Raw genomic sequence first — 22617 nt, 5'->3', positions numbered from 1 at the left:
TTCGGATACAGTTCTGGTTTTCGGGAAGAAAACACCGCAGAAGTCGGTCGTGATAGTTGTCCACTTCTGTTGCCGCATACTCGCAAACGCATAGGTCACGTGAATGGAGCGGACAGCTGTTACGAGCACCGATGTATCTCAGGGCCGTTCGTTCGAAAAACAGACTGCAGTTGTTTAACAGCGGCGTTTAGTGGAAATTGGATCGTTTCTTTCCCCTCGGAGGGTGTCGATCAACGACCGTCTGCCGTGTTTATCATCGCCAGTATACCGAACATCCTTGGCGAGCATAAATCTCCGTCGGTGATCGAGGCGGGCGGAATTTCGATCACCGCGGACACACGAGGACGCGGCATAAAATCCTGACGCGGGCGCGTAAAGCTCGGTTCAATTTGAAAATGCAAACGAGAGGGAAATAGGGAGCTCTAGATTCGGCGAGTTTAACGGTTGAACGACGTTTATTGCCGCGCGGCTTTATCATCCCGCCCGAATCGAGCCGAGCCGAGCCGGGCCGGGTCGGGTCGGGTCGGGCCGGGCCTGTTCGCGACACGCTCGCATTAAACGTGTCGACCGCGGGTAACGTTTCCAGCCTCGCGATAATTAAGATCCAGACCTCCACTCCCGCAAGGGTCCCCGGGGCGAAGTCTATTAATTAAAGGCTAATTACTTCGTCGAGCCACCGAGAGAGAAGATCCACGCCGGTCGACCAACTGCATCCGGTACTTCCTTGTCCTGCTTCTTGTCCCGACAGTCCCTTTTTTTCCTCGTGATTTCTGGTTAGTCGAAATCCCTCTGGACAACGTCGTTTCGCAATTAAATACAGACTGAACCAGCATTTGCGCACCACACGTTGATAGATCAAAGCGGGGACTGGAAACGTTTGCAATATCGGTTTCGGTTCGTCGGTGATTTCTGTTTGGTTGCCGTGTCTTGCAAACAATTTTCTATAATGATCCGCAGTCTAGTCGGAAGTCGAAAGGAAGTAAGAAGTATTTTATTACCCGCGATTAATTAATTTTCCAACCATATTGTGCCACCACAACTGCGTTAAAAAAGATTCTCCGACGAAATAAGTCCTCCATAACGGATTCGAAATTTACTAGAGTAAATTATAATTATATACAGGGTGTCCCAAAAATGTTGTACTTGAAGAGGGTGATTCCCGAGGTTATTTGAAATCACTTTTTCCTTTGCGAAAATGTTCTCCGTGGCTTCGTACAAGAGTTATTAAGGTAAAGCACGGACCAATCAGAGCGCGGCTATAGCGAGCGGTACCGCTGAACATGGCGTTGCCATTGGCCGAGCCGGAATCCGTCCGCTGTAGTCGCGTCGTAATTGGTCTGCCTTCTCTTAATAACTCCTTAACTAAGCTGCGGAAAATATTTTCGGAAAGGAAACGGTTACTTCGAATGACCTTAGGGATCACCCCTCTCAAGGAAGTACAACATTTTTGGGACACCCTGTATTTATCCATTTGCTACAACGGTTTTGAAATGACACAGTGAGCTGTGTTGACACTAGGTTTACGGGACCCGTCAAAATGACAGGTTCTAATATTTTTAATTTACAGTTACAGTGAATTCTCGATATTTGTCAACAACACGGGTCTTGCCAGTGTCGTGTATCGTCCAGGAGACATACCCAAGGCTCTCGAGCTTCTTGGACCCTCACGGGGTATACCCCGCGGTAGTGGGGATAAGTCCGCGACGTTTATCATCCAGGCCTTGGCGACATATATAAAGAAATCACTGTATTAAGATTTTAAAGATACATCCGTGAGGAATTATTCAACAAATTTATTTCTTTGGGTATATATTACTAAAAAAGTGGCCAAAAATTTGAGCAGCACATTCTTGTTATTTTTATAAAGTTATGCAAAATAGTAACTTTTAGTGCTCTGCAAACCTAGTGTTAAAACTATTTTTCTTTTTTTTTGTAAATTACTTTTCGTTTCCATTTAGCAAAATTACTCGGGAGCAGTGTATTATCTTTCGGAGTTGATAAAATCGACTAAGTGATCTCCGACCTACATAAATTATTAATCACAACCATCGTTCAGGCGACAATATTCGAGATGCTCTCTTTTCGCAATTTACTCTTGCGAACCGTGCAAAAAGCCCCCCCCCCTCCTCCCGGCCGCGTTTTATTTGTTCCGCGGTTTCGCGTTGCTTGGTCGACGAGTACGTAACGTCGATTTTTGATAATATCGAGATAAACAGCCCCGCGCAACCCGCTCGTAACTGTTTACGACACGCTGGTTTTATTAGCCGGCAGTCGTGTGTCCGTTAAACGGTGTATGAGCGTGCGCGAGAACGAGCAGAACTGCGTGTTTTATTTGCGCGTAATAAATAGTGACTGCGGAGTTTATACGTTTGTGATACGATTATGTAAAACACGGTGGAACACGAATTTTAGCAATTACTCGATCAAAGTTTCATGGCATTGAAAAGCTGCGTAGTAATTAAGCGACCTCGTTAGGAATAGGAGTCTGCTAAAACTACTGCTTTTTACGTGCATCGGGTTTCCTGGCGCGCGCGTCGCACTGCTTTATTTATTTGTTCAATTTCTCGAGCACTTGGTCAATTTTTGTTGAAATTGTCAGAGCACTTTGAAGTGCTCGATTATAGTGCTAACGACAGCCATTAGTCAGCTGCACGCGTACCGCATTGATCTTTAATTGCATTTTTTTTTTGTCAAAACGAACGTCGGCAACGCAACTTCGTTACTTTCGATTCCTTTAGACGGTACTGTCTTTCTGATTTCATTGGTACAGTAGTGCACAATTAAGTGTCCAGAGTCGGGACCGATTACGGACACTTAAGTGGAGATGGTGGTTTCCGCGATTTCTGTTGAAGAAAGGACAGGCCACGTATGCGATACCGATACTCAGTACGCGTCAAGTTTCAGTCCGAGGTCTCATTTTTTATTGCCACGTTTTTACTAACTCCCTTTCTTGTCTGTCTGTTCGGTACCAATTTTGCAATTGATTTTAAACTAACTTCCCGATGAGCTAGAGACTTGAAACTGTAGACATAGCTCAGAGCTGGGCGACAACACACACAAGACTGAAAAGCAGAAAATAATTATTTAAACTAAAAAAAATTTCAATATTCTACGTTTTTAAGACGGATTAACAAGTATAAAATAATTTTTTCTAGCCCCATACAGATTCCTAACCCCATACAAATAGTCCTGAAAATTTGTGATTGTGAATTTTTAACCCTTTGCACTCGAAGCTATTGTAACCCCAAAACGAAACATTTCTTCCGACCTAGAATATTTCCCTTCTATATATATTTTTTTCATGTTATACATAGGAAAATGGTGCAATTTACTCGTACAATACTGAAGTGTTTAGTGATTTATTAAATACAAACAAATTTAATAATGTAAAAAATATTTCGAATAATGATAACGCAATTTTTAGGGGTATGCCCCCCCCCCCCAGTGGAGAAGATAGGCGAACTGACAAAGATCGTGTAGCTCCGTTCGGCTTAGATCAAGAATTCAAATTTCTTTGATTAAAACTTGGACAGCGAGGCCTAGGTCAATTGTCTAAACATCGTCATCTGTACAACCATCAAAACCGTCCGGGTGAAAAATTTGATTTGAATGTTCAGACTGGGTACCCAACGAACTACAGTCGAAACGCGCATAGATGAAGATCCCAAGAAAAAGATAACGGAATCCTTTGTCACGTACGCGTCCCGACGCTATCTTGTTTTCCGACTAATTATTTCGCTGTCGTTAACATCATATTTCCGCGAAGAGAAAACGTCGTCGCCGCTTATAACCGCGAGATAACTATCGCAGAAAAATGATCGCTGTGTACTTCCGTGGAATCAATTATTATCTGCGCGCGCGATTTATTAAACGCAACGCTCGAACGATCCGGCGTAAACACTCGCGAGAAACAATCCGATAATCGACGGCAATTATATTCCGACGACAGGCGGGGGGTACTCGAACGTCGGAAAAAATGGTTAATAACATTAAGAAGCTCTGTTATCGATAACAAGCGTGTCGGCGAGCGTGTTAAGTGGAAAACCATCGGATCCCGTCCGGTTTCGTGTAGCCGAGCCGCGGCGCACGAACACGGCTTCTCAACCCCTCGATTTCATGACTCATCCGTGAGTCACGCCGACAAGACTTTCGACGAGCGGAAGAACGTCACCGCGGTACGTACTGTACACGGTGTGAGACACGTCCCGAAGAAAAAGGCAAAAGGACGGATCGGTGTCTGTCTTGTCGAGGGACATCGAACCGGGGAAAAGAAAACACGAGGAATCGGACGGCAACCGACCGAGCGCGCGAACTTGGCAGCGACGCGACGGCAACAGCTAGAGGAAAAATGCGAGACGAAAAAATGGTACCTCTGCGATTTTAACGAGCGTCCGGGACACGGAGTAGTCGCCACATCATTCCTCGTACTGGAACAACGACTGTCGTGAAAACGGTCTTTATTGCTCGTCGATCGTAAAGCCGTGTTTTAATATATCAACGTGGCCGCTGCAGAAGCACTGCCATTTTTCCTTTTATCCTCACCGCCGCGGGAACGTAAAACCCGAAGGTCCGTATTGAGCTGTAACGTCGCGTCGGCTGGAACGCACTGTTCCAGGCGACAAATTCGCGGTTCAACGTTTCGCTTTCGGTTTACCGGGGAAAAAATGGGCCGCGCCGGGACACAGGCGCGAGCCCGAAAATTATGGCGCCGTTTGATTCGAGAACAATGGAATCGCGGACAGTAAATATACCGTTTGCGTCTCGAATTTCTGCGCTCCTTAAGTTCCGAATAACTTTTTCAACCTCATCTTTAGGATCAATCCTTCTCGCGTTATTGGTATCGGAGATTCGTGGCTGCGAATCACTTTGGGATATACGGAACGTCGATTGAGACACATCGTTGCTGCTAAAGATGGTCCAACAAAATATTAACATTAAATAATGTAATAATATATGTAGCGTTCGAATACTTTTGTGAGTCACTTATTACGCGTGTTTCTAATAAATATATCATAACTTCTGCCTATGCTGTTGAATCCTTTTCAAATTTTACTGACATAGTCTTGTGAGACTTCCCCCTTACTACAGATACCCAATTGTTCTATACAGATTAGTTTAGTACATCTTGTTTTATTCATTAAAATTTGTAAACGTAAGCGTTCGAATACTCCAATTCCAATTTAAATAAAAATAAATTTTTAATGTACCGCGTTTCTAAGACGGACTAGAAAGTAGAAAATCATTTTTTCTAGCCCCGTGCAGATAGTCCTGAAAATTTTTGATTGCGTATTTTTAATAGCTATGGAAATACAGTGAATTCTCGATATGTGTCATCAACACGGGTCTTGTCAGCGTCACGTATCGTCCAGGAGACGTACCCGAGCCGTGTTACGTTTACACTCCATGGCGTCCGAGGCCCTTCACGGGGTATACCCCGTGGCAGTGGGGATAATTCTGCGACGTTTATTATCCAGGCCTTGGCGACATATATAGAGGAATCACTGTAGTGCGCTTTCGGCCGTGCGGTCCGTGTTTACAAGCGCTGTTCTTTTCTACTTTCGGTGCGGTTGACGCGGTCACAAGAAAATAGTAGTTCTACATCAGTGATGGGAACGGTAACCTCTCTTTCATGCAACGCGCACCTTAATCGCGTTGGTTGGTGTCTCGCGACTTCGTTGCCCCACCATGCCCCACGGTAGCGTCGCTTACTGGAAGGAAACAGTGGGCGCTATGGTGGGGACGGTCTTGTCTCAATTGAGACAAAAATGCTCATCCCTGCACGATCTATGTCACGGACCCGAGGGTTGGGCTTAAATCAAGACTTTACTGCATTTAGAATACTGTTTACAGATAACAGTCTGTACTAAAGTGTTTCGAGAGATCAATGACTCGAGAGAGAGAGAGAGAGAGAGAGAGAGAGAGAGAGAGAGAGAGAGAGAGAGAGAGAAAGTGAGAGAGAGCCGATAACTCCTAAATTAAATGTGAAGTCGGGAAAGAATCTGCGGGATGTTTTTAAAACTCTCGGCAAAAACCTGAAAAACGTTCTCAGGACGCTTGAAGGACTAAAATATTTAGATCACCGGAAGCATCTTTGGGTACCTGTAACCTGAATCTTTGAAGGTAGCATACAGTCAGCTTTGGGGCAGCCGGTCCTTTACGTTCTATATAGACCTCGAGGTTCTGAACTGTTCCCTAGCAGGGAATATTTCAAAGAACCAGTGGAAGATTAGTTTCCGCAGAGTAGAATCTGTAGAGTGTACAAGATTTCCAGGACCCTGTGTTTCCAAGGAAATGCAATTTTTAAGAGTATCCTCTTTCGCTGTGTTCACCGATTTCTAGCTTCAAAGCCCAAGAGTCTAGAGTCTACCGATCGGAAAATCAAACAGTTGAAATTGTTATCAAATTCTACTATCACGAATATACGAATTTTTCGACTCCATGCTCTTAACGTTATGGAAATCATACGAACACATACGCATCGATGTTTATAAATCTAGAATTAAATGTTAATAGTATTGTTAGTGTCAGAAATGTTACATATTGACAAGTGTTAACCGGTGGACAGCAAACGCTTTCGACGATTTCATGACAGCACCTAACTAGATCCCTTAAAATCTCAACATATTTTACAAACTTACTTCTTTGAGATCAAGATTAATCTTCTTTAACTCCATATGAGTAGTTAACAATTTAAACTAGAGAGATTGACTTTTGGCCACTTTTAACCCATTGGCACTATAACATCGAGTCAGACATGCGATGAGGATTTCGAACAGCATCTACTAGTTTCCTTTGAACCGAAATAAAATACCATTTAGTCCGTTGTCAATACAGTGTTTACTCTATATATGACCCAAATGCCTAGCAGATAAGCTTCGCTGTTCTTTTCTATGGTCGGCGCAAATCAAAGAATAGTATCTCCTGGCCGATATATGCCCCTGGCCAGAACCGTGTTCTGGACACGCATCGTGCAGGACATGTATGCTTAGCTGTTCTTCTCTACGTTCGTCGTGGATCAAAGAATAATATCTCCTGGCCGATATATGTTCCTGCCTAGACCCGTGTTTCGGACATATATCGAGTAAACACTATATACATTCGGAGACCGTATAGACACATACAATGGTTATAAATTTTCTTCTTCTGGGAAATTAAAGCATCAAAGAAGTTCTAATCACTGTAACCGCGAAATAAATTAGTTAAGACCCAAAAAAAAAGGCACTAATTTCCGTTGACAGCCTTCAGCCACTGACTTAAGATCCGTCTGGGTCTTGATCCGACGAGTCTTAACTAAACTTGTCACATTTTTTGCTCTATGTTATCGATATTATGAATTCTGACGCCAGAAACGTACTTCAAGTTTTTGGCTTTATTTCGCAGAGAATCAAAACAAAATATAGCTGAATTTTAGCCGGAGATATTTTCCAGCGCGCGCTACTCTCGATTTTATTCAGAAAACTTATCCAATGGCATAAAAATCCTTGGATTCCACGGCATGCACATCGTCAATTTTTGGTCTACTTCTAACGCTTGTATTACCAAATATCTGCATAATCTCGTCAGCTAATGACCAGCGCGCGCTAGATTGAACCTTCTTCTTTAGAACGAGCCCTTTCCAAGAGAAAAATATTCTCATATAAGGCCGAAAAGTTGAGGCACGTAAAATCATTTTTCGCCTATTTCTGTCGGTAACCTAGTCACTCTACCTTATCGCGAATCTACGAAGTCTTGGCTCTTAAGTGACTTGTTATTATCCAGTCGCAGCATCCACATACCGGGTAGAGTTGAGGATCTCTGGCCGGTAGGTGAATTAGTTAAAGCATACCCGGGACGGGATCTTGTACACACGATGTAGAAACGATGTTACGAGAAACCGGTCTTGGACGTCGCGTACACGCACGATTCACACGAACGTGTGTACCCCCGGCACACCGGCGCTCCTCGGATTCTCCTCGTAGGTCCGCAAAAGGGGGAGGGTAGACCGATTCCCCGTTCGTTTTTCTCATTTTCTCTGGGGCGTTTATCCTCCTTCCTGGCGGAGATCTCACATTACGGCTCAATTTGGCCCGGTTTTCGTAATCTCGCTCGATCGATGTAATCTCGGCTCTCTCGGCAGCCGTGTACAGACCCTAAAGACCCTCTTCGAAGGGTTCTTTTAGACGTTATTACGAATTCGAGCCAGCATCTCGGTTTAGGTAACTCGATAATTCGATTAGCCCTTGGGAGTCTTTCTGCTCGGCTTAACCGTCTACACGAGGTTATATCTCTGGCTTCTATCTCCTCGTTCCTCTTCTGCTCCCCTCCGAATACCTCTTCGAGGAATTTTCGGGCGTCGAGTCATCGTTTCGCGTCCCGATCGAGATCGTTTGTACCGGACGAACGGACGGACCCGCGTTGCTGCTACCTCGCCGCATATTACTTATATAATGGCCGGCGTTAATGCGGGGCCCATGTTTGATTATCAGCAGCGAATCGATCCTCGAGATCGTCGAGATCGTCGAGAGAACGCCTGGGACTCCCCGAGCGACTCGAGCGGTCAGGTGCAATCGAGTCGCGCGTTGCATAATAAGTTGCACCTGAGTACATGCGAGCATATTCCCCCTAACCCTCGCACCGGCGGTTACCGATGAAATTTATTTATCCCCTTGGTCCCTGGCACAAATTCGGTTCACATGTCTCGAGCAGGCTCGATCAGGCTCGGGGCTCTTTGTACGAGCGACATCGGCGAGATCGATGTCCTTGGTAAAATTCAATTACTGTCGACCGATGGGGAGCAAGAATCAAATTAAATAAAAAACAAGAGACTGAGCTGGTTACGGTTTGCCAGTTCATGTTCTGTAGTACGTGCTCGGGTTACATTCGAAATTATGGTACATGCGCGGTCACAAGAAAATGGTAGCCCTACACGATGTATGTCACAACGCGGACCCGAGGACTGGGCTTAGATCAAGACTTTACTGTGATAATTAGACTGCGGATCTCTATGCATTTACAACATTTTTAAAATAGTTTTGCACTTTAAATTAGAAATTACACAGACCAAATTCACCTTTCTACAAATTAATCAGTGAATGTTATTAATCATTCTGTTGCAACGATGGTCATAATGATTATATAAATATATGTATATCTATATGAAATTACCACAAGCAGCAGGGAAATAAGTGTTTTATATATACTCACTTTTACACGCGTTAAAATCTTAAATTTCGCAACAATAAATCATTTTCATTGTAATAATGTAAGGAAACAAACCTGTAGGAAAACTTGCATTGTAAAATAGTGAATCTGGAATGCGAAACTTATGGTAACAAACATTAATGATTTCTATAAAAATTTTCTATTTGATAAGTTGAAATTGTTCTTCATCCTGGATTTTATCAAATAAACCATGAAATTTGGAATTTGCATAAAGATCTACAATCTATTACTAAGATTTCTCTTCCTCAAGATACGTGGTAGATCAATCTAAATTCTGGTCCAAACTAAGCTATTCTCTTATAATTGAGCCGTTCGATGCAAAAGTAGTATAAGTAGTATAAGTCAATATTTGCCTGTTGGGTTTAACACCACATGTCAAGGGTTTAATCGTCATTCAATCAGAAAATCATCTCTGAAAAATCCCACAATATCAAGTAATTTAGTCATGGTATTAAAAACTGCAGAGTTAAACGATAATTGTAATGTAATTTTAGCATAACTTATAAAAGACAAATGTAACATCCTTACAATGTTTTATAGAAGTTTAATTAATTCCTCATTATTCAATGATTAACTGTTTTGGCTTGCATCATCTTTGCATTAAGCGACTCAACTATATATGTACAGTGTCTACTCGATATATGTCCAAAACACGGGTCTGGTCGGGGACAATTATCGGCTGGAAGATACTATTCTTTGATACACTGCCTAGAAAAAGATAGCGAAGCTCGCGGGTCTAAATCAAAGCCTAAAGTTTTTTATTTGTAATTATTTTTTTATGAGACTTTCACCAATATATTTGCGGTACATTTATAATTAAAATGTTACCAATATAATTCGTGTCAACATTAATTTTCCGCTAATATCATTGATTCCGTTTATATCATATCCGGTGTACACTATCCCCACGGCAGTGGGGATGGTTCTGTGACATTTATCGGCTAGATATTCAGGACATATATCGAGTAACAATTGTAAATGAGGAGGAGATTATTCCGCTTGAAAAAAAAAAAAATAAGTAAAAAGTGCAGACTAAGATCGACAAAATTTAAGAATTCGCCAAGCATGCTTGTTTCGAATAAATTTGAAAACTCGTTCGACCGAATACACGCTGAAAAATGGCAACTCGCGTAATTTTTGAATTATTTCCGCACGACGGATAATCAATTGCCGTTCAGATTGCCCGGTCAGCACGACAAGTATCCGAACATAATTTCCCCGAGACCTCGTTCTCGGATGAAACCATTACGCCGCATATTTTTGCCATGTTTTCGCGTGTAATCGGCCGGTGTCCAGGCAGCAGGTTCCTGACGCGTAGCCGGCACACAGAAATCGGTCGAACCGGGCGCGAGCAGCTCGCGTATCCGTGAGACAAACACCGGCTTTTACCCGCCGTGCGCGGGTATTGCGCAAGCATCGCGTTAACGTTTATAACCGCGGCACGCTTCTTTATATTTCCGCCGGTTTATATCTCTCACGTCTAATATATCGTTTCTCTGTTTTTCTTTTTCATGTTCGCAGTATTACGAGATGTCCTACGGGCTGAACGTGGAAATGCATAAACAGGTAAGCCCTCGTTGTTAATTTGAATTTCAAATGAATATCATCGAAGCGCGGCGATAGAAGCCGGCTCTCTCTCTCGCCCGGCTCGTATGAATACGCTCCCGTGCGCCCGTGTTTATGAGCGCGCCGAGCTGCATGCATCCGCGTGCCCGCGCCTGTGTGTGCGAGTGACAGTGTGTGCACGCACGTACAACACGGTAGCAAGAGCACACACCGGTATAGCAATTACTTCGTTGACTTAACGCGCGATAGCACGACGTGTCCGGTGAAATTTATGTTTTCATTCATGACGCGACGGCTGCGCGCGAGCAATATCCGTGCGGCGACTTACTAATCGCTCGAACCTCGAGCCGCGGCCGACAGGGTTTCGACCCTTAATACGAAATTAAAGGTACAACGTCACGGATTAGGGCACGACGATTCCCATGGGCGCGCGGGGAGGGGGGCAGTCCGACGGCTATTGAATAAATATGTAAACAAGGTAATAACATGCAAATCGCACGAGAACCCCGAGCTACCGGACGACTTCTTTCGTCGAATTTCGAACGTAGAAGAAGACGGAGGCCGCGTCGGGAGCACGGTTTTATTGCGAATTATTGAGCGTATATCACGGACCCGGCATTCAACGGGGGAGATCGTGATCTATTCGACGAGCGTTCCTTGAATTGGAAAAACGTCCCCGGCGGAGGCGAGGAATTCTAGACGAGAGCCGAGGATTTTCAGGTATTAGGTGATCAATTTCCGGGAACATTTCGAATACCTGCCTCGAAGTTGTTATTTTTTCTTTTTTTTTTTCAAAGATATTGACCCCTTGACGCACGAATACTACGGATACGTCGTGTCTGGATTACGGATTTCATGTACAGGGTGTTTGAAAAATGTATTTCCTTGGAAGGTGTGATTCCTGACGCCATTTGAAGTAACTTTTTCCTTTGCGATCATGTTCTCCGCGGCTCTGTTAAGGAGTTACAGTGATTTCTCGATATATGTCAACGACACGGGTCTTGTCAGTGTCGTGTATCGTCCACTCCTCGGCGTCCGAGGCCTCTCGAGCTTCGAGGACAGGGATAATTCTGCGACGTTTATTATACAGGTCTTGGCGACTTATACAGGGTGTTTCACCTAACTCTGAATACACATACTATGCATTATTGGTGCACTGAAAACCCGAACTAACTTCGACAAGTCCACCAGCGTCCATGGAGTGTAAATGTGTGGTGTGGAATCGTTGGTGATAACAAACTCAAGGTCACGCGAAGATCATAATATTACGGGTCGTTCGACTCGTCTTGACCTTGGTTATCATATAGCGATAACGAAAATATATCATTCCATTAAAAAAAAACTTCGATTACTTTAAAATCTCAAAAAATATAACCTTGAACAAATTTTTTTTCAACTTTTTTCAACCTTCAACTAATGTTTTTTCTGCAATTTTTTTCTATCACAAGAAACAAGCGAAATATTTTAGATGCTCGTGTTAGGTGAAACACCCTGTATAGAGAAATCACTGTAACTCCTTAACAAAACCGCGAAGAACATTTTCGCAAAGGTAAAAATTACTTGAAATGTTCTTAGGAATGATCCCCTTCAAGGAAGTACAACACTTTTGGTATCTATGACGAAATCGGATAAAAAATAAATCTGAAAATATTAGAAGAATTTATAATTCTTGTTCCATTGTGTTCAACGTTCGATGCTTTTTCTGTCAATGTTGGCGTTCTCGTAATAACGAAAGCATCGCGTTTATATCGACCAGGGAAGTTTCGCAGAATAGTATCGTCTTACACCCATTAGTAGTCGAGGATCTTTTCACCGTTACGGCATAAAGTCAAAGTTTGCTTCGGGTCAAAGTATTTTAGTACGCTAAGAAGACCGCGTAACATTCTTGCGAGACGAAACTCGAAGCCTGAAATTTGAAATTGAGAACTTCCATCGCATCGTGTAACCGTTGCTTTCATCGAAGCGGGTATTTTTTCGTGAATCGCATCAAAACGGCTTACCCACTCGGATCAAACGAACCCATCTTTGTCAAGGTTGTTATCCCGTCCGAGGAGGAACGAATTAATTATTATCGTCGCAAAACCGGACTCTGAAATCCTCGAGTCCGACGTGATTGCTCTGTTTCGTTTTCTCTCTTGCTTTGATGTGCCATATTCCCCAGGATTTGTTCCGATAGTCGACAGAAGAATGGCACGACGCCGCCTGTAGTATATTCTTGGTTAATGCTCTACCCTTAATGGCCTGGACGATCTGTTTGCCGAGTAAACAAGCAGAAATAGAATCGGAAGGAGCATGCTTGATACCGTGAATTAACCCAAGGGAACTTGGAACATAGGAAGGAAGGTAGGAAGGAAGGAAGGAAGGGAAAGAGGCCTTTTTCAAGGCGATAGAATTCCCGCTCGGAAACGTTTTTTCGATATTAATAAAGACTAAGATCCGCGGCGGCAATTTCCATCGTAAAGATCCTCCGGGACGTGTTTTTCCCCGCGGTTGCATCCATATTCATCGCGGCGATCGGCCGCGATTTGAATTTCTCGTTTTCTCGTCGCGCAGTCGTGATCGCCATTGTAAATACCGATTTTTCCCTTCTTCCACGTCCTCGATCGCTCTTCGTCTACCGTCGCTCGCGCGACTGACGGCGAAAGAGTGCGAGAAAGGAAGAGAGAGAGAGAGAGAGAGAGAGAGAGAGAGAGAGAGAAAAACTGCGGTATAATTTGTTGGCGGTGAGACAGGACCAAAAGCGGAACGAAGACTCGGGCCAGAAGAGAAACGTCGTATTTCATTTCGCGCTCGGTTTTACGACATTCCGGACATTAATGTCGTCAATTACCGTGCACGTCTTCGTCCGTTTTTACCGGGTCGATTCATTTACGAGCCCCCTCCTCCTCCTGCTCCTCCTTCTCCTTCCCCCACCCCCCGTCGGTCCGATCATGAAAATTTATCGACTTGGCGGGCGAACGCGAAACCGTCGCGGAACGCTTTATATCTTGCGCCGTCGTCGATCTTTTAACAGAAACTTTCTTACCGGGGGCGAGAGAGCGGGGAGCGTACGGTTCTTGCGCGGCTCCGGGAATAGACAGTTCCGTCAGATATGGCGAATAAAACGGGGAAAGAGGTCTGACACGACGAGAATCTATCTGGTACAACCCATCCCGGAATCTGGATCACGAATTCTCACGACCGACAGGATAAATAGCCCGCTTTTTCCTTCTTCCTCTCGATTTCAACCGACCTATTTCTCTCTCTCACTCTCTCTCTCTCTCTCTCTCTCTCTCTCTCTCTCTCCGCTCGTTGCGCTTTTACGATCATTCTCTCCTTACCTCCTCGCCACTCTTCCGTAAGCCGAAGGTTCGAACGTCGACGTGCCGGGAATAATGCTAGCGTTTATTGAATATTTTCCAGCCCGGCCCCGTTATTTCCTTCTCCCCTCGTTCCCGCTTCCCTCCCCACGATCTCCCTTGTTCATCCTCTTCGGCGGCTTCTTCGCTCGCGCCGTTCCGTCCGGATGCGCCCCTCAAATCGTAAATCGGGCTTCGTGTCGGGATCCGGGAACCCGGGGAGGAAGAGGGGGACACCGTCTCCGGCGTTTTGTGAGACAGCGAAACAGAAGGGAACGGGGAACGGGGGCCGGGGACGACGATTCATAAATTAGCCGGCGGCCGAGAGCGCATCGAAAGTGGAAGGAGCCCGAAGTTTTGCGCCGAGGAACACGCGGACACACGGCCCCCGGGGAAAGACAGGAGGCGCGGCCCTCTCCGCGACTTTTTCCTCTTTTTGTTCTTCTTTTCTCCTCTTCCGACCGGTCTGCTCGCGTTACACGTTCAATAAATCCCGGGATGATTTACGCGGGGCCCCGTGTACGCGTTATTTTATCGAGGGAGAATAGCGCCGGAGATCTTCGCCTTGCCTCGCCTTGCCTCGCCTTGCCTCGCCGCGAAAAGTAGAGAGGGTCCTGAATTCCTGTCGCGTTTGTCCACCGGGTTTCGAGGTGTATTCTTGCTACCAATTGTCCATTGTTATTTAGATTATGCTACCGTATGCATTAATTCTGTATGCAAATGCGAACCGCTCAACTTTATGTTTTATTATCGAACAAGACTGGTGTCGGTGCCGATTGTGACAATTGTCCATGGGACAGATCATTCTGTTCCAATATGTGGATTGCTCTTCAGTGTAGCTTTCGATTAGGATCGCGTGAAGTTGGAGCGCTGTCAATTAGCAGGTTAAGCGCTACGTCGGCCCCGGGGGACCGACATTAAACTTTCAGTTCAGGCGGCGCCAGTCCACGAGGACTGACACTAGGCGTTTCGTTTTTAGGCGACGCGTCGGACGACTAAACGGAAAGTGAACGGAATGTCCATAGATACAGTGATTTCTCTACATATGGCGCCAACGCTTGGATCATAAATGTCATGGAATTATCCCCACTACCGCGGGGTATACCCCGTGAGGGACCAGGAAGCTCGAGAGGCCTCGCACGCTGAGGAGTGTAAACATAACGTTCGGCGTGGATCAAAGAATAGTATCTCCTGGACGATGTATGTCGTTCGCAAGACCCGTTTTGTTGACATATATCGAGAATTCACTGTACAAGCTCCGCGCTTAAGAGCTAAGTGTAGTCACGTGACTTTTGCAGAGTCAGCAGGTCGGAGTCAGCTCTCGATTTCATCCAGAAAACTCATCCAATGACATCGTCAATTTTTGGCCTACTTCTAACGCTTATAAAGGGTGTCCCAAAATGACTAGTCCCTAATTGACATTTTAATTTATTAATAAAACGTATTTTTTTCTCGGAAGTATGAATGTTTTTATTTTAATATAACGTACAAACTTGGAGGTTACGTGTGGAACACAATATCTGATAAATGGCCGCCTCATTTTTGTAGTGAATTTTCACCATTTCTATGCGTTGCTCGATCGTGTGATTCTCCATGACTGAACCTCAATACTTCCTGATGCCAGTTGCCAAAGATTAGTACTCCATGTTCAAGACAAAAAAATGGCGCGCAATTTAAAATGTCAGATCACTTTGGGACACCCTTTACTACCAAATATCTGCATAATTTCGTCAGCCCTAATCTCGCATCTTCCTCTTTCGAATGAGCCCTTTCCGAGCAAAAAATATTCTTATATAAGGGCGAAAAGTTGAGGCGTGTAAAACCATTTTTCGCCTATTTTTGTCGGTAACGTGGTCACTCTACCTTATCACGCGCAATAATCGCGCGACGGGAAGTAAAGAAGGACCGGGCTTGTAGAGCGAGACAATAATCGCGGAGGGAGTACGTTCGACCCGGTCGAATCGGTCGATTCTCGCGGGCTCGCCTCGGCGATCTACCCTTCATTTTAACGAGCGCGTATCCGTTGCCGCGCGCATCGATGCGAGACCAGTGATTCGAGAAGACAATTATCGTGCAGGTATAACAGGAAAACGTAACAGGTCGGCTGCGGTTTGATGGATGATGATGATGACGGTAATTGTCGGGAATTACCCGACGTTAATTACATCCAAGCGAAATCGAGCGCGTTTACACCGCCATTCGCAGACACTTACCAGACTGACCGACCGACCGACCGCGTTAATACACGCCCGATAAATTCGATTCGAAATGTCCGCGCGTTTCCCGTCCCGACATTTTGCCGGGTGTGTGCCTACTCTCCTCCACCCTCTCATCCCCCTGCGCACGTCATTCGATCTGTTACTCATCTCGCAGTCCGCCCCCGTCGCCTCGTGTCCGCTGCCAATTTTTGCACCCTCCCCCGTCCTCTCGTCGTGCCATTGTTGTTGTTGTTGATTTTTTTCCCCGTGTGTGGTTTTCCCTTGGTATTTTTTTTTATTTCCATGACGAACGACAACACGCCGGCTCGTCATAAACGCGCGACGATTAATCGCCCCGACGAAAATCGCCGATGGGGGGGCGGGGGGTTGGTCAACGGGGGATGAAACGCGCGGGCTGGCGGCGGCGGCTGGCTCGCTTTTATAAACGCGATCAGGCACGAAATTGTGCCGCGGAAATACGATCGTGTAAACAGCTTCTGACACGTCCGCTATCGAAATTTTACAATGGACATCGGGACGCGAGAGCCTCGTAACTCGATCGCGCGTGGAAACGCGCGATTTCGTATCGGATGTCGCCCCCTACACGCCTGCCCTCCGACACCCCGCGCGCGATCGTTCCGCCGGGAATTTCGTTCGTTCCGATAGCGATTCTTATTATTTATGGAGAGAAAATGTCGGGCCGCGTTAATGCATCACGATTGCCGGCACGATTGTCTCCCGGCTCTATAGAATTATGTATACGTACCGCTGTTCCATTTTCTTGGATCCCCGTGCTCCGGTAATTGTAGATCTTTCGCCCCTTCAATGGAAGTAGAACGACGATGAGGTCACGAGATAGTCGCATTGTAGGCGACAACCGACTCGCACTTTGTTCAATTTCAGCTCGTGATTGTGCGCAGCCTTTTCCGCGGAACTAAAGATGACATAAGGTTTGCACGATTGTTTGCGCGGCGAGAATAACCAACCGATCGACTAGCGCGAGTGCTCGAGTGTCGCGACAACTTGAACGTTCGATATCGCGAGACTCTACGTTTACACCAATAATTACCAGTTTTATTACATTACATTCGCCAATAATGCCGCAATTACGTGGTATGCAAGGATAACTGTACTATTTTAGGTGTATAAATTAATTTGTAGCCCTTCCTTCGCCAATTTATTGATCACCAAAACGACCGTAATACATTCTACTCTCCAAAATAGTGTCCACCATTTTCTATTCATGCACTACATCCTTCCCAATGTGTTGGGTACAAGATTCGATTTTGACACTAGGTTTACGGAGCACTGAAAACGACTATTTTACATTACTTTATAAAAATAACATGAATGTACAGTTAATTCTCGTTACGAGTCAGTTGCGCCGTTCTGATGACTGACTCTTAGACGAAATCTGAGGTTGTCGCCGAGCATCGCATTTGAAATACACAGGGCACGCTGGAAACCTAAGAGTCATATCCGTCTACAAGTCATAAAAGCCTGTGACTACTAAACGATAGTGACAAGAAGACTGAGAAAATGTCTTTCTCCCATACAATGTTGCACGTAGCTTCTACTGACTCCAAATTGTAAGGTTGACACTGACTCGTAATAAGAATTCACTGTATCTATCAAAATTTGTAGCCATTTTTTAAATAATATGTACCCAAAAAATTTGTTAAATAATTCCTCATGGATGCATCTTTACAATCTCAATATTCGTAAATTAAAAATATCAGAATCGGTCATTTTGACGGGTCCCGTGAATCTAGTGTTAAAATAAATAATTGTGAGAGCCATGAATTTGTTAATGTCTCTCAACTGTTCTAAATAGGTTGATAAAGTTACGTATACATATACAGTCTTTCGTCGATATATGTCGCAAATACCTGGCTGATAAAAGTCACAAAACTATCCCCACTACCGCGGGGTAAACATAATACGAGTCGGGTACGACGTTCAGCGTGGATCAAAGAATAGTATCTCCTGGGCGATATGTGTCGCTGGCGAGACCCGCGTTGTTGACAAATATCGAGAAAACACTAATTAAGCGCTACGATGTTGTAGAAAATTTGTAAAATGAGAGATAACGTTTCTGGCCGCGAGGGGGTTAAACCCAGCCACCCCGATAAACCCGCGAACTCTAAGTTGCGTGGTGTAGCAGTCGCGCGCGAATAATAATCCTCCGCAGAACAGTTAAGTATAATGCGCGCGGGTACTATGCGTTCTACGATCGCGCGTTTTTATTCGCAGCCAGCGAGGCGTATAGTAAATGTTTTCGGGCATTACTCTCGATTTTGCTAAAGCTATTACCGGCGATTCCGCAGCTGCAATACGTGTCGAGCAGTCGGAAAATTCACGCATGAAGAGTACCGGCGGCCACCGAGAGTGATTCGATTTCGTTGTTTTGCGCTCGACTCGTTGCATCCCTCTCGACCAGCGTGCCCCGGCTCCCCCCCCCCTCCCGGAACTACCCCCGCGCGTTGGCACCGGGCTCGCGCCGTGTTCGACCCTGTATAGTCTGCTCATTATTCATTTATCGGTTTAACGAGTACATCCGCGAAAAAGCGTTGCAAAATACCCGGCGGGTCGGTCGATACTCGGGCGCGACCACCCTCCAGTATTTCCTCTACTAATTTCCATCCCGCTTTCGATTGCGTCACACTACGATTCCTCGTACCGCGATTTTTCACAATTTAATACCCCCACCCCCCGCCGCTGCCGCGCCGACCCGGTTGAAAATTCATTTCGTTGATTAAATCGTAATCCGTTCGATAATAATATTTCACATTCGAATTACGAAAGAACGCTTCCGTAACGGAGGCTCCGACCTCGGTCGCGGGGGTGGGGGACGGTGCGCGGGGGCGTATAGGTGGGAACGCGAAGGTTCTCTTTTGCGCGCCACTTTTTCCTCCGGGGAGAAAGAAATATATAAAAAAAAGATTACGTCCGTGGAATCTCGTCAGGTGCTTCATGAATAACCTCTCAAAACCGTCCGGCGGCGCGATTTCTTCCCACCCCCCTCGCCCTCTCTCTCTCTCTCTCTCTCCGTATCCATCCGGCTCGCAGCGAGGGTAACCTAATACACGGTGGCACGGTCGTCGGTCCCCTCGTGCTCTTTCTCTTTCCGCGCACGTCCGTCTGCGTGTACGTTGGTCATCGCTTTTTCCACTTTTTATTGTGTCTGCAGCGCCACTGGTTTGGTCGCCTGGGCCGCGGAGGCGGAGAACCAGATGGAGATTGAGAGAGGGCGGGCGGGGGCTGGAGAGGAAGGGGGTGGGGGAGAAAAAGAGACAGGATCGAGGGAGAGAAAGGGAGAGAAAAAATGGCAGGCTGTGGTCGGAGGGGAACGAATGGTACGCCAGGGAAAACGTGGTGCACGTCGACGGGGACGTCGGCCGGGGAGGGTGAATCGGCGATGAGAGGAGGGTTGGGAACGACGCGGCGAGAGGCGGGTGGAGGGTGCTCCGGGGGGAAAAAAACGAAGAGCAGAATTCGCTATCGGAAAAATCGAGCTCTACGTGCCGCCGCCGTCGACCTCTCCACGCACACATGTTGCCCCCCGTTGTATCCTTCTGTCCTTTTTCACCGGCCGTCTTTCTCCCATCGCGTGCCTTCCTCCTTTTCTAATCGTCGGCCGGGTCTCCTCGTTCCTTCTTCTTCCTCCCTTTCCCTCTTTCTCTGTCCCTCTCCCTCTCCCCTCACCTCTCCGCCTCGTCGGGCGTTGCATCTGTGTAACTTCGATCCCATGTATCTTCCTTCTCTGTTCGCCGGCCAGGACACAGTCCCGAACACGCGGAGACGTGTGCATTGTGTGGCTTGGCACGGCCACGGAGAACGAGTCGCAATATGTGCACGATAAAATATACACAGAAATGTCCTACCCTGCTTGCTACGTACGTCTACATCCTTTTTCTCCATCCTCCACACAACCCCCCTCCCCACCCCCCAGGGCTACCCGCGTCATCTGTTTCGCTCGCGCGCACCTTCGCCCTCGATCGAGCCCCGGAGTGCGCGAGTATTATGGCGTACCTGTACGGCGCCTCCGGTGCGCCTCCACCAATACCTCGCTTCTTTCAACACACAGGGATCTGCAATACCGATGGGGTTCCATGTACCCAATACACGTCCTCCATGCTCGCGATCTCTCAACACGATAAGTCCTTTCAACCGGCACCGGCTTCGATTTCTTTTCTCTCTTACACCGTCTCTGATCCTTTACCGCGTCTCGTCTCCCCGCTTTCACATCCCTCTTGTCTCCCCACACACACACACACACCCCTCCACCCACACCCGTTCCCCTCTATTCCGTGACCGTAGTTGTACTCTGTACCACCGCCCCGTGCTCTTACTCTTTTTCGTCGACGATAGGAAGGATGTTACTCGGAGACGACGCGACCGAAGAGGAAGGTTTTATCCGGAGCAACTTAGGTTTGCCTGGCTGGAAATACCGCACGAATTGAGCCGACTTTCTTCTTCCTCCTCCTCCTCCCCCCCACCGACGATGCTCTTTCTCTACAACCCCCGGTCTCTCTGCCGTCCCCGTCCCTCCACGCCTTCGACGTCGTCCTCCGGCATCCTTGAATAGGATGCCATAGCCAATTCTGTTTTCCAGTCGAACGAAAGGAGGATTCCGCTTTCCTCCTTCGTGGATCAGCGCGACGACTTTTACCCCGGATGTATTACGGATTTTCTGTACTTATTCCTGGCTCTTATCGGATCCTCGGTAATCAGATCGAGTGCCCCCGCCGGTAAAAAGACACGCCGGATGCTGTCTACCGGACGAGCAAATTTTTAGACGATCCGCTCCGCCGTTCGCGGAGATTGTTGCACCGGATTGGCTACCGCGTTTCGAAAATCTGGCGGCCCTTCGAACATTGAACTCTGCTGGCGAAGAGTCTTGATCGTACAGGTGCATTGGCGTTGGTTCCATACAACGAAATTGGAATCTTTCTTTTGGGACTGTATTTATTTTAAAGAGTTCCAATAGAACCTCCGTTGTTTCGGATAGTTTGAAAAATTCTGCGTCTTATACTCACATTTTTTTTTTCTTACAGCAAAGTAGTGTGAAGCGACAGAGTACGCATTAACCCTTTGCACTCGAGTGGTGACTCTGAAGCACCACTAGAAATTATTGTGGCATTATTTCAAGGAAATTACAAAACATATTACAAAATATTTGTTACATTACAAAATTTCTATTTAATAGATTACTAAACATTTAAATATTATACGTGGTAATCGGATTAGTTTTGTATGAATGAAATGAAAATATTCCAAAACGGAAGAAAAATTTAGTTTTAGAATGAAAATAGCGCCGAGTGCAAAGGGTTAATTATTAAGGCTGAAAAGACAAAAATCTTCAAACATTGGATTAGTATAATTCATAATACTGGTTTAAAGTAACCAAATAATCGAATGTCTCAGTGTCTTCAACTAGTGTAAGCATTCGAAATAATGTACTTTAGGATACGGTTTAGAAAATTTCTTAAATTAGTCTAAGAATTTAGTTCCTACAATTACCGATGGTGTTTAACCCATTTGCATCAAAAGGAAATACGAAAAGAATGCCTTTATCACCAAACTTTTTTTTTATTATATTTAAGTACAAAAGTGACTACAAGTAAAAGAACTTCATATTTCAGCATTATAAGAAAAAATAAATTGAGCGTATATATACGCAACGGTGATAGTGACCAGGAAAATTGAGCGTATATATACGCTAATGATGCAAATGGGTTAAGCACAGTGTCCATTTTGTAGAGTCTTAGCTCTTAAAATTGATTCAGTGGCGTCTCTATTCGGTTTGAAACATTTCTTACCCATTCTATATGAGCAGTCTGAAGTATTTACTCTATATATGTCTCAAATGCCTAGCCTATAAAAGTCTCAGAAGTATCCCCACTGCCGCGGAGTATACCCCGTGAGGGGCCAAAAAGCTCGAGAGACCTCGGTCGCCGAGGAGCGTAAGGTCGCGTGGATCAAAGAATATATGTCCGATATATGTCCCTGATCAGACCCGTGTTTTGGACATACAGTGAATTCTCGATATATGTCAACAACGCGGGTCTTGCAAGCGTCGTGTATCGTCCGGGAGACGTACCCGAGACGTGTTATGTTTACATTCCTTTCGAGCTACACGGCACCTCGCGCGGTATACCTCTTGGTAGTGGGGATAATTCCGCGACGTTTATCATCCAGGCCTTGGCGACATGTATAAAGAAATCATTGCATATCTGTCAAGTATAGGCTACCGTATTCACTCACTTTGGCAGCGTATGTCTTACCACGGGGTATACCTCTTGGTAGTGGGG

The 22617-nt window shown here is 45.7% G+C and overlaps 1 protein-coding gene across 2 annotated transcripts in view; it reads left to right on the top strand.

Annotated features, from left to right (window-relative positions):
• LOC143353978 (protein groucho) overlaps positions 1–22617 on the top strand; it is a 226791-nt gene that overhangs the window by 84458 nt on the left and 119716 nt on the right. For both annotated transcript variants that reach the window (XM_076787617.1, XM_076787616.1), the window contains exon 4: positions 10723–10767. In XM_076787617.1, coding sequence (XP_076643732.1) covers positions 10723–10767 — 45 coding nt within the window. The remainder of the gene's footprint in view (positions 1–10722; positions 10768–22617) is intronic.

Source organism: Halictus rubicundus, chromosome 5, assembly GCF_050948215.1.
Source record: "Halictus rubicundus isolate RS-2024b chromosome 5, iyHalRubi1_principal, whole genome shotgun sequence".
NCBI classification, from domain to species: Eukaryota; Metazoa; Arthropoda; class Insecta; order Hymenoptera; family Halictidae; genus Halictus; species Halictus rubicundus.
The sequence above is the reverse complement of the archived record's forward strand: the minus strand, read 5'-3'. Positions and strand labels throughout refer to the sequence as shown.